Below are 13,030 nucleotides of genomic sequence, written 5' to 3'. Positions count from 1 at the left end.
TACAATGTATAATGTCATGGATAAATGGTAAAAAGTATGTATGTATAAAAATGATTTAGAAAAAAAATCATCACTAGATATTAAGTAAAAATCACTCATGAAATTAAAGGCAAGTACTAAATTTAACAAAAAAAATATGTATTTTTTTGCTAAGATTCTAATATATATACAAATTAATTAAGCCATAATTACAAATTTTAAAGGTAAAATCAGTTTTAATGAACTATGGAAAATAATTTCACATTCAGAGCTATTTTCCCAAGGGTAATAAGCATTTTATATGCTCTTAAAACATCATTACAACATCATAAAAGTACCTTTATTTCTTATCTCAAGAAGGATATAATTATATTCATTTCAAAGGTTTAATGTGCTGTTAAAAGGCAACCTAAAAAAACACACTCACAAAATGATAAACAGATGCTGATAGATATGAGCAAATCATGTAAGCCATTTGAAATCATAAATTTGAGGGGAGAAAAAAAATCAATGTACAATTATTCTATACAATATTTACAACATTTCATGCAGAAATATAACTTTCAGCATTCTGACTTATCTAAACAGTTACTATAGCATAAGTCTCCAATTGCTTGTTCAGTGTCCAAGATCATTTTATTTTATTTTTTGGCTCAATTTTATGGCGAGCCAACACAGTTCATATGGCAACTTTCAAGCTTTAACAGTGGAGGAAGACCTCAGTTGCCCTTCCATGCACTATTTCAGACATGAGAGGGCACCCAAGGTAGAACCACTATTCTGTAAGCTACCTGTACAGCTTTTTAACATAAAAGAATCCAAAGTTCCTGGCGGGATAGAAACCTACAGACGTCAGTAGCATGGTTTGAAGTCAAGGACCATACCCACGCTACCAAGGACAAACTTCCAAGATCAAAATATTCTAATAACTGTTTTGCAGCTTAAACTATAGTAACTATTATAATAAGGCTTTATACATGTATTACATGTACTATGTACATTTTTGGTTTCGGTTTTTAGTTACCAAGACATGGTGGTGACCGTGTATGAAAACATAAAAAAGTAATATAATAATTATATATTAACAAGTGAGCACACTTTACCAATTCAAAAACACAATGATATCAATTATGATTTCAATTTTGTTTCATCATTTATCATTCTTTTTCAACTGAGTAAAAATGCTATAGATTAATACATGGTTTTGTTAAGAAAAGATCATTATTTCTATATGTATGAATTGTGTTGAAAGGTATAAAGAAAGCTATGTATAAAGATCTAAATTTTTTATCAAATTTGTAAATGGTATAATTATGTTGGTCTCATTAAAATTTGGTTGATTCCTGAATGTCAGAATGAGCTGTAACATTTGTCTTCTGTTATTTAATATACGAGTTTTGTATGTAAACAGAATAAAATATTCCAGAATAAAATATCATGCTGCTACCTTTTAGAAAGATTTTGTGCACACCACATTTGCTGTTAAAGAATATAATATTATACAAACATAATTATATTACTTTCATATCGTTTTTTTGTAACTTTTTTATAACAATTTTAAAGTAGTTCTTCTTTTTAACCATAGGCAGAAAATAAAACTTTTTACACTTGAACAATTCAATTATGTTAACAATTATTAATTTCATAACCATTGTGTTTCATAATCGGTTACATGTACAAAAATAATATCGTAATTAAAAATACATTATCATACATATATTTTTATGAAAGATTACTATATTTCTACTCAATATGGCACCAATTACCTATTAGTAAATATAATATAATTTATTTGTTTGTTATGTTGGATTTTAAGTCACAAAAACACTTTAAAGGTGATATGGTGACTTTCCTGCTTTACTGGTGCAGGAAGACCTCAGGTGTGACCTTTCGTGCATTATTTCAGGTTTCGTGCATTATTTCAGGTACGAATGGGCACCAGAGATGAACAACCCTGCCATCTGAAAGCAAGCTGGATAGCTCCCTCACCCTCGTCACATGACAGAATCCAAAGTCCCAAACGGGATTCAAACCCACAGTGGTAATTGACAAGTGAATGAAACTCAATGACCAAAACCATGGAGCCCCCTCCCCTTGAAATTTGATCGTTTAAAATTATATATAGTATACATCAAGCTATTTTATAACAAATAAATTTTTAACCTAAATAACACAGCACTTATTTCATTAAAAAATACATTTTTTTTTAAATCTAAATATGTGTAATTAGCATGTCCAGCTTTGAATTGTGAACAGTATATTTCAGTACTTTTGTGAAAAAGAACTTAAAAACCTATTTACACTTATACATGATTATTATACAAATTTTTCTTGGAAAAGTTTGTGTGAAGTTATAAATAAACCTTTTTCAACAGATACAGAGTAAAAATTGTTGTTTCTTAATATAAGAATTCAACACACAGAAATTATGAAAATATATGAAGGTTTTTTTCAACACTCTATTTGAATAGAATCTTAGGGGGAAAAAACCATCCTTAATTGGTTTAATATACAGAATTTTAGTTTGATTGTGTAGGAAGCTATAAGCTTATAGACACAGTTTCGAACCTAAACCAGTAATAAGCAATGAGTGTGAAGTTTCTTCCTCAAGGAACCAACGACTTGCCTCTGTCTGGGTTTGAACCCGTGCGGCTAGCTATCATTAGATTTCTAGTCTGACGCGTTTACCACTCGGCCATGTCGCCACTAACATCCTAAATTATCATTATGCAAGGAAAATTTTGCCCGATGATATAAATTTAAGAATAATTGTAAATATATAAAAAAATCAGCACTCTTTAAATTGAAACTAGTTAAAAAAAACCAAAAAACATCTTAAGTTATTTTTATTGTCTGATAATGATACAAATTTAGGACAAATTGTTTTACATAATAAATAATAAAAATAAAAATTCGGTAAAAAAACAAAAAACATTGTAAACAATTGAGTACTATTTAAGATTTCAAAATCTTTAAAAAAAGGGCGGTTTGAATTCTGCAGTAAGTCAGACAAAAAGTATTCTATATCATCACGTGTAAGAATTACATTTTAAGTGTACAACTTCAATTAGAACACGTGCAAAATTTACATTTTAACTCTGTAAAACTCATGAATTAAATGTGTACAGTCATGTAATACATTCAATATGAATAAAGCAAATCCAGCTCACATTAAAGGAGGACTAGCGTATATATTGTAATGAAATGCTATTTATTTACAAAATGCTTGGAATTCCGGGTTTCCTGAACGATTGAGAGATGTACATTGAAGTTAACACAAACAACAAAACCAACCTAGCTTCATAATGGTCACAGAAATAATATGGTCACAAACAATGATTTAAAATATTGCTGTAACACAAAGATGGTAGGTGACCCCAACATTGAAATATTCTAATGACAGTAAATAAAACAAGAGCTGTCACAGGAGACAGCCAAGCTCGACTAATAAAATACTGGACGCAGTTAGGAGGACAAAACTATGAAAGAAAAATCAATTATGTATAATTATGTATTAAGTTATAGTAAAAAAATGATATTTGTTAACATAAATTCTAAGATCAAGGGGAATAATTCTAGAAATAGTCATGCTAGAATTATGGACCTTGTCACACAACATTTGTGTAATGATAAGAAATATATATTTGAAGTTTGAAGTAGATACCTTAAAAAGTAAAGAAGTTATTATATTTCTTAAAGAAAATCCTAAGTTCAAAGAGAGATAAATGTGTAAATATTGCTTCAAGAGTTATGAACATTGTCACATAAAATGTAATTGATGATAAGGAATAAGAATTTGAAGTTTGAGGTAGATACCTTTAAAAATAAAAAAGTTATAATAAAAAATAACATTTTTCTAGTAAAAAAATCTAAGTTTATGGGGAGATAATTCTTGCAATATTGGTGCTACAGTTATGAACCTTGTCACATAAGATGTGGATGATGATAATGTAAATTTATTTGAAGTATGAAGTTGATCCCTTTAGAAATAAATAAGTAACAGAAAAAAATAATATTTTTTATGGAAAATTCTAAGTTCAAAGGGAGATAAATCTGAAAATATTGGTGCTAGAGTTATGAACCTTGTCACATAAGATGGGGATGATGATAACGTAAATATATTTGAAGTATGAGGTTGATCCCTTAAGAAATAAAGAAGAAACAGTAAGAAATAGTACTTTTTGAGGAAAATTCTAAGTTCAAGGGGAGATAAATCTGAAAATATTGGTGCTAGAGTTATGAACCTTGTCACATAAGATGGGGATGATGATAAGGTACATATATTTGAAGTATGAGGTTGATCCCTTAAGAAATAAAGAAGAAACAGTAAAAAATAGTATTTTTTAAGGAAAATTCTAAGTTCAAGGGGAGATAAATCTGAAAATATTGGTGCTAGAGTTATGAACCTTGTCACATAAGATGTGGTTGATGATAAGGAACATATATTTGAAGTTTGAAGTTGATACCTTAAGAAATGACAAAGTTATAGTGAAAAATATTTTACTGCACCAAAACTTTAATCTAAAATCTGGACGCGGACGCAGACGCCGACGCCGGGGCGAGTAGGACAGCTCTCCATATACTTCGTATAGTCGAGCTAAAAATAAAAGACTTTGAAAAAGTATATATAGATAATGTCACAGTACAATCTTGTGTCACAATACAAGCCGATGTCACATAATGTGTCACAGTATAGTATCTTAATGTGACATTAAAAGTCACAATGGAAAACTAGACTAAGTATAATCACAACACGAATGGAATGTATGGGGACATTAAAAATAGTTCCTATATAATTCCTGAAAATATCTTAAGATAACTGATATTGATAAAGAACAATTGATATGCATAGCACAATGGTTAATAATAGCTTATAATATATTCATGCTAAAATGAATAATCTACTATACACTTTGAACCTATCAACTGCATCAAAAACAACTACAATTAATGTATATGGTTTAAAAAATGGGCTTAAAAAATATCAATGAAAATCAATTTCAAGTGTTAAAATATCCAGGATAACTCCATTCTTTTAATAAAATTTCTAAAATCACATAATCTTATAAAAAAAAAGAGGGCCATGATGGCCCTGGATCGCTCACCTGACACAACCGCATCCAAGCAATGTCTTAAACAAGCATCATGACCAAGTTTGATGCGACTGAGTCAAACATGTGACCTCTAGTGTGTTATAAAGATTTTTCCATATTTGGGCAATGTGACCTAATTTTTGACTGGACACGACCCATATTCAAACTTGACCTAGAAATCATCAAAACAACCTTCCTGACCAATTTCCAGGAAATTTGGATCAAAACTGCAGCCACTAGAGTGTTAAAAAGATTTTTCTATTTTTAGCTCCTGTGACCTAGTTTTTGACCAGACATGACCAATCTTAGCACTTGACCCAGAAAACATCAAAACAACATTCTTGACAAATTTCCTGAATATTTGAATAAAAACTGCAGCCACTAGAGTGTAAACAAGCTTTTTCTATTATTAACTCCTGTGACCTAGTTTTTGACCTGAGATGGCCCATCTTCGAACTTGACCTAGAAATCATCAAAACAACCTTCCTGACAAATTTCCAGAATATTTGAATCAATACTGCAGCCACTAGAGTGTTAACAAGCTTTTTCTATGTTTAGCTCCTGTGACCTAGTTTTTGAGCGGAGATAACCCATCTTCGAACTTGACCTAGACATCATCAAAACAACCTTCCTGACAAATTTCAAGAATATTTGGATGAAAACTGCAGCCCCTAATGTGTTAACAAGCTTTTCTATTTTTAGCTCCTGTGACCTAGTTTTTGACCGGAGATGACCCATCTTCGAACTTGACTTAGATATCATCAAAACAACCCTTCTTGACAAATTTCCAGAACATTTAGATGAAAACTGCAGCCATTAGAGTGTTAACAAGCTTTTTCTATTTTTAGCTCCTGTGACCTAGTTTTTGACCTGAGATGACCCATCTTCGAACTTGACCTAGAAATCATCAAAACAACCTTTCTGACAAATTTCCAGAATGTTTGGATGAAAACTGCAACCATTAGAGTGTTAACAAGCTTTTTCTATTTTTAGCTCCTGTGACCTAGTTTTTGACCAGACATGACCCATCTTCGAACTTGACCTAGAAATCATTAAAACAACCTTCCTGACAAATTTCCAGAATATTTAATCAAAACTGCAGCCACTAGAGTGTTAACAAGCTTTTTCTATTTTTAGCTCCTGTGACCTAGTTTTTGACCGGTGATAACCCATCTTCGAACTTGACCTGAAAATCATCAAAACAACCTTCCTGACAAATTTCCAAAATATTTGGATGAAAACTGCAGCCACTAGAGTGTTAACAAGCTTTTTCTATTTTTAGCACCTGTGACCTAGTTTTTGACCGGACATGACCCATCTTCCAACTTGACCTAGATATCATCAAAACAACCTTCCTGACAAATTTCCAGAATATTTGGATGAGAACTGCAGCCACTAGAGTGTTAACAAGCTTTTTCTATTTTTAGCTCCTGTGACCTAGTTTTTGACCGGACATTACCCATCTTCGAACTTGACCTAGATATCATCAAAACAACCTTCCTGACAAATTTTCAGAATATTTGGATGAAAACTGCAGCCACTAGAGTGTAAACAAACTTTTTCTATTTTTAGCTCCTGTGACCTAGTTTTTGACCGGAGATGACCCATCTTCGAACTTGACCTAGATATCATCAAAACAACCTTCCTGACAAATTTCCAGAATATTTGGATGAAAACTGCAGCCACTAATGTGTTAACAAGCTTTTTCTATTTTTAGCTCCTGTGACCTAGTTTTTGACCAGACATGATCCATCTTTAAACTTGACCTAGATATTATCTAAACAACCTTCCTGACAAATTTCCAGAATATTTGGATGAAAACTGCAGCCTATAGAGTGTTAACAAGCTTTTTCTATTTTTAGCTCCTGTGACCTAGTTTTTGACCAGACATGACCCATCTTCAAACTTGACCTAGATAAAATCAAAACAACCTTCCTGACAAATTTCCAAAATATTTGGATGAAAATTGCAGCCACTAGAGTGTTAACAAGCTTTTTCTATTTTTAGCTCCTGTGACCTAGTTTTTGACCAGACATGATCCATCTTCAAACTTGACCTAGATATCATCTAAACAACCTTCCTGACAAATTTCCAGAATATTTGGATGAAAACTGCAGCCTATAGAGTGTTAACAAGCTTTTTCTATTTTTAGCTCCTGTGACCTAGTTTTTGACCGGAGATGACCCATCTTTGAACTTGACCTAGAAACCATCAAAACAACTTTCCTGACAAATTTCCAGAATATTTGGATGAAAACTGCGGCCACTAGAGTGTTAACAAGCTTTTTCTATTTTTAGCTCCTGTGACCTAGTTTTTGACCGGAGATGACCCATCTTCGAACTTGACCTAGATATCATCAAAACAACCTTCCTGACAAATTTCCAAAATATTTGGATGAAAACTGCAGCCACTAGAGTGTTAACAAGCTTTTTCTATTTTTAGCTCCTGTGACCTAGTTTTTGACCGGAGATGACCCATCTTCGAACTTGACCTAGATATCATTAAAACAACCTTCCTGACAAATTTCCAGAATATTTGTATGAAAACTGCAGCCTCTAGAGTGTTAACAAGCTTTTTCTATTTTTAGCTCCTGTGACCTAGTTTTTGACCCGAGATAACCCATCTTCGAACTCGATCTGTATTTCATTGAGACAAACATTCTGACAAAGTTTGATGATGATCCAATCAAAACTGTGACTGCTAGACTGTTAACAACCCAATTATTAGAGTGTTAACAAGCTTTTTCTATTTTTAGCTCGTGACCTAGTTTTTGACCAGAGATGACCCATCTTCGAACTTGACCTAGATATCATCAAAACAACCTTCCTGACAAATTTCAAGAATATTTGGATGAAAACTGCAGCCTCTAGAGTGTTAACAAGCTTTTTCTATTTTTAGCTCCTGTGACCTAGTTTTTGACCCGAGATAACCCATCTTCGAACTCGATCTGTATTTCATTGAGACAAACATTCTGACAAAGTTTGATGATGATCCAATCAACACTGTGACTGCTAGACTGTTAACAACCCAATTGTTAGAGTGTTAACAAGCTTTTTCTATTTTTAGCTCCTGTGACCTAGTTTTTGACCGGAGATGACCCATCTTCGAACTTGACCTAGATATCATCAAAACAACCTTCCTGACAAATTTCCAGAATATTTGGATGAAAACTGCAGCCTCTAGAGTGTTAACAAGCTTTTTCTATTTTTAGCTCCTGTGACCTAGTTTTTGACCCGAGATAACCCATCTTCGAACTCGATCTGTATTTCATTGAGACAAACATTCTGACAAAGTTTGATGATGATCCAATCAACACTGTGACTGCTAGACTGTTAACAACCCAATTGTTGACGACGAACGACGCACAACGCACGACGCACAACGCACGACGCACAACGCACGACGACGGACGCCGGACATAGCCCCATCACTATACCTCACCATGACCACTTCGTGGTCAGGTGAGCTAAAAATAAATAATGTTGCAATATTCATTTCTGGTTAAGTAAAAAATCATTTCTGCACATTTTCTTATAAAAAGTCTGCATGTCATTAAAAAAATCCCTACAAAAACACAGTCAACAAGTATCTAAAAAATGCAAATGAAATTTGATACATGTAAAATGATTAAAGAAAGAAAATGGAATAAAAATATCAACAAATGTCAATTTTAAATATTCAAAAAATGACCTAAATTACCTCCACACTCTCTGAAAGTAACACAAAGTGGAGACAATTACCACAAAGACGTAGAAATTTCCTGAAAGATTGTTACTAGCACTGATATCTGCCGTTCTGTCACTTAATGATGATAACACAGTGTCTATGATATGTACGACACCATTCGTCGCACCTAAATCGGACATTATCACCCGTGCCGACATCCCTCCCCAAGACAGACGGACGGCTGAAATATACAACAATCAGGCATTTTAATACAATCTTTGACATGATGACGCTCCTAATAAAATTAATACCATCCCCAACATTGCTCCCAATAAAAGACAGATAAATAAAATATGGAAAAAACCCTTGCCGAAATAAAAATATAGTAAACTGCTGGCAACAGAGATATCACTACTGTATAAATTATACATTCAGTGTTTTTTTTCAGTTTTGGGGGAAGGGGGTCAGTGCCCATTGGGTGGGGAAAAGTAGCGCGTAACTGCCCAAAAAGGGGAATTTTCAGTATTATTAATATTCAATAAAAAGACTAAAAATACATGATTTTTTAACAATCCTATAAAATAAATAAAACAACTAATTGAAATTAGTTAACAACTTTATTAACTGAGTGACTTCAGTTCAGTTTGATTCTTTTTTGGTTTTATTTTTTTGACGGTGGGGAATTTTCGCAATTTCATGGGGAAAAATATATATTCCGAGAGGTGGGGAAAGGGGCCGAATATCGCCGAATATTTCGACCAAAAAAACACTGACATTGTACACTAAAATACACTTTTTATCATTTGAAACAAACTATTAAATGTCTGAAGGTTCATCAACTTAAGCCATACAATTAAGATTTAGAAGAACACACGATGTCATGTAATGTATAGAATTATGTATCCCAGAGGATGAACGCATGCGGTTAAATATTTTCATCACTATTTTTAGTTAATATACTGATTTAATTAAGTTTCATTGTGGTGGAAGCTATAAGCATATTGAAACACTATATAATCCGTTCCTGGAACCAACCAGTACTAAGCAACGAGTGAAAAGTTTTCTTGCTCTTGGAAATATAACGACTTGCCCCTTACGGGTTTAAATCAGCGTGGCCATAGCAATCTTTAGATTACTAGGGCTACACTTTAACCACATTCCATTAAGCTATGTAACTGACTTATTAATGACACAAAATAAAAAGATCTGATGGCACAAAATTAACAAAACATAGAAAGTTGGCACATACTATTTTCTGTTTCCTTTCGAAGGATGACCTCATCACCATTGTGAGCCCTATACCTCTGTGACTGTGAACTAACTTGCATCTGCTCGATGAAGATCAACTGGTTCGGAATGATCAACCGCCTCAATACCTAGATATATAAATAAACATTTTACTCTTTGCTTTTTTTATCTGACCAATCACCACACTTGGTTACGTCATGTGACTGTATAAATATTTCAAGAGATCAGAAAAAATTGGTCTGTTAAAATTTTCTTACAGTGTGCCTCGTTTCGGCCATATATCAACTCAGCACAATTTCTGTTTTATTTTTTGCATTCCTGCCTTACAAATATACAGGGTGTATACATGGGTGCAAGTTGAAAATTTGGAAAAACTTAAAAATGGAATAATCATTTGGTTTAGTTAATATAAGACTGAGCTTAAACTTAATCAAATAAAGATCTCTGTCTACCCACCTCTCCTCTAACACACTCAGACACACAATGTTTAAATATTTTTTTCCTAGCCAATCAGATAAATAGTATTTGAATCAAATAATTTTCAAGCCAATCAGACTGAAAGAGATTCTAAATCCAATTCTTTCTAGCCAATAAGATACAAGTTTGTATTTGTATCAAAATATGTTTTAGCCAATCAGACAAAGCAATACTAAACAAATTATTCCTAACCAATCAGACACAACAGATTTGAAATCACATTGTTCCTAACCAATCAAATTAAAGTGATTCTTCCAATTCTAACCAATCAGACACATCATGAGATCATTGTTATCAAATATGCTCTAGCCAATGAGAAACTCAATCAAGATATTTAAGACTTTTTTTTTGGCCTATCAGACAAGAGATTCATTTTTTCTAGCCAATCATATACAAGAGATTCATCATGTACAAAAGATCGCACTCACCTGTCCTGGATAACTTGTTGGATACTGATTCGGATATTCCGTTCTAAACACGTCGTTATTAGTTTGTTGACCATAATTGTTCATACCATTGCCATACTGGTCAAAATTTCTTGGTGGTAGATAAGTGCTATCATAGCTTTGGTCCTTTAAATAATCAATAAGCCCTACTGACTTTAAGTCCATATAAGTGTTTCTGAAATAAACAACAACTAACTTAACTACAGTTTGATGACTTATAAATATTTTCATTTTTATAATGAATATTGAGAAAAATGCACTAAACTTTTAAGAAAGGTAAAAACATTCAAGATCCAAGTTATATTTTACATGTTATGTGCGGTTAACACTGATTTTGCAGTATTTCATCACCATATTTCTACTGCTTTACTAAACGCAGTAAGGACCGTTTTTGCATAGTTATGAAGACCTCTTTTTGGTTATTTTCGAGGATTGTAAGTGCCGAATGCAATATGTAAATGACTTTATTAGTTCACCTCACATTATTTCACTTTCAAATACATTTCAAAATTTAACATTAATCTGGAGGCTTGCTGCTTTAATACTAGTCATAGCAATATTTAGTTGAAATGTCATAGCTAGATACTTACATTAAATAGTCATCATAGTATATAAGTGTTGGGATATCTTTGCTAGGAACACCAAGAATTGCGTCAATATATTGTAGAACTCCTGTGGTAACTTTAATATCAGGTCTCACAATCCTGGCCCTTACATTTCCACCATTTACCCAGGATTCTAGAAATGAAAAGGTTAAAATGTTAGTAATATGTCTAACTTTCTTATAATCTTCCATGAATGTCAAACCCCTCACGGGGTTGAAGACATGACTCTAGCCTTCAGAGACAGCTATGAGATACAAGGGAATCCAGGAACCAGTCCCTAGCTCTTATTGAATAGACCCCTTGGTTCTTTTACATGCCCAGTATATCGCACTGATTACATGCCAGGATTACCTGGATTTCTTACCAGTAAACCTCAATGAAATTCACAGAAATTCTGATATTTGTAAGAAAATTCAAATTTATATTTTTTGGTTTTTGGACCTCAGTTGGGTTCCTTTAATGTTGAGGACTGGTACAAACAAAAAAAATATGGCGACTGGTACAGATATTTATGTTGAAAGACTGGTACAAACATCAGTATTAGAGACTGGTACACACTGCATGAAACAGGTACACACATAAAATGTTATAGACTGGTACAAACAACAAATCTTGTGACTGGTACAGAATGATGTATATACGAGCCAGACTGGTACAAACAACAAATCTTGTGACTGGTACAGATGTATATACGAGTCAGACTGGTACAAAAACTCACCATTTCTATCATTGTAGACAACAACTTTCCAGTTATTATATCTAGAAAAGCGTCTCTGTCTCACATCAAAGTTTCCATTAATCTGTGACACCTCAATACTGCCATCTTTAATCATAGAGAGTCTCACAATCTGTAATATGATCACACATTGTATTTACTCATACATAAGACATGTTTTTTCTCCGGTAATTTATGGCTTATACTGTACACCCCGACTTATAACAGTGATCATTTGACTTTCTTAAGCAATCTAGTCTTTTTCTTTTAAAATTGGCAAAATTTAATACTTTTAAGGAAAGTGTGGGCAAGCAGAACCAATGATATCTTTGAAAGTTTAGCTTGTTCACAGGATTTGAACACACAATAATGAAAGATGCAAAACTATGGCATGAAAAGAAGTATCTAAATCCCCTTAAAATGTGTAAAAAACATTGTAAAAGTATTATAGCTGCCCTTTTAATTTTTCTTCTTAAATATAGGTATTTTAAAAACCCGCTTTGCAAAAATTTAATATCCTTTAATTTAGTGGATTTGAAAATGATTAACCCAATTTCATCAAATTTAAAAAAAACTGTGTTATTTCAAAAATAGAAAAAACCCTGGAAAAGTTTACCAGACAATAAAAGGGTGAAATCTGTGATGGATTTTTAAGCATGGCACTTCAGGGTTTAAAGTAAAAAAACTTACATAAAAAATTTTATGAATACGCCGCAACAAAAATAACCCCCTTTTAATGTTGCCTTTTTTAAGGTGCACAAAAAATCTAAAAAGGTGGCCCCTTTTAAAATTGCTTAAAAT

General features: G+C 32.7%; 1 protein-coding gene across 1 annotated transcript in view; it reads right to left on the bottom strand.

Annotated features, from left to right (window-relative positions):
* Nucleotides 1-183: 183 nt before the first annotated feature.
* LOC132718932 (fasciclin-1-like) overlaps nucleotides 184-13,030 on the bottom strand; it is a 31,222-nt gene continuing 18,375 nt past the window's right edge. The window contains exons 11-15 of the mRNA XM_060702637.1: nucleotides 12,233-12,362; nucleotides 11,500-11,647; nucleotides 10,892-11,084; nucleotides 9,988-10,114; nucleotides 184-8,979 (exon numbers count right to left, since the gene is read on the bottom strand). Of these exons, the coding sequence (XP_060558620.1) occupies nucleotides 8,768-8,979; nucleotides 9,988-10,114; nucleotides 10,892-11,084; nucleotides 11,500-11,647; nucleotides 12,233-12,362 (810 nt within the window). The 3' untranslated portion in view covers nucleotides 184-8,767. The remainder of the gene's footprint in view (nucleotides 8,980-9,987; nucleotides 10,115-10,891; nucleotides 11,085-11,499; nucleotides 11,648-12,232; nucleotides 12,363-13,030) is intronic.

The sequence above is a fragment of the Ruditapes philippinarum genome, unplaced genomic scaffold (genome assembly GCF_026571515.1).
Source record: "Ruditapes philippinarum isolate M1 unplaced genomic scaffold, ASM2657151v2 ctg4105_1_1_1_1, whole genome shotgun sequence".
NCBI lineage: Eukaryota > Metazoa > Mollusca > Bivalvia > Venerida > Veneridae > Ruditapes > Ruditapes philippinarum.
This window is presented reverse-complemented; position numbering and strand designations above follow the sequence as displayed.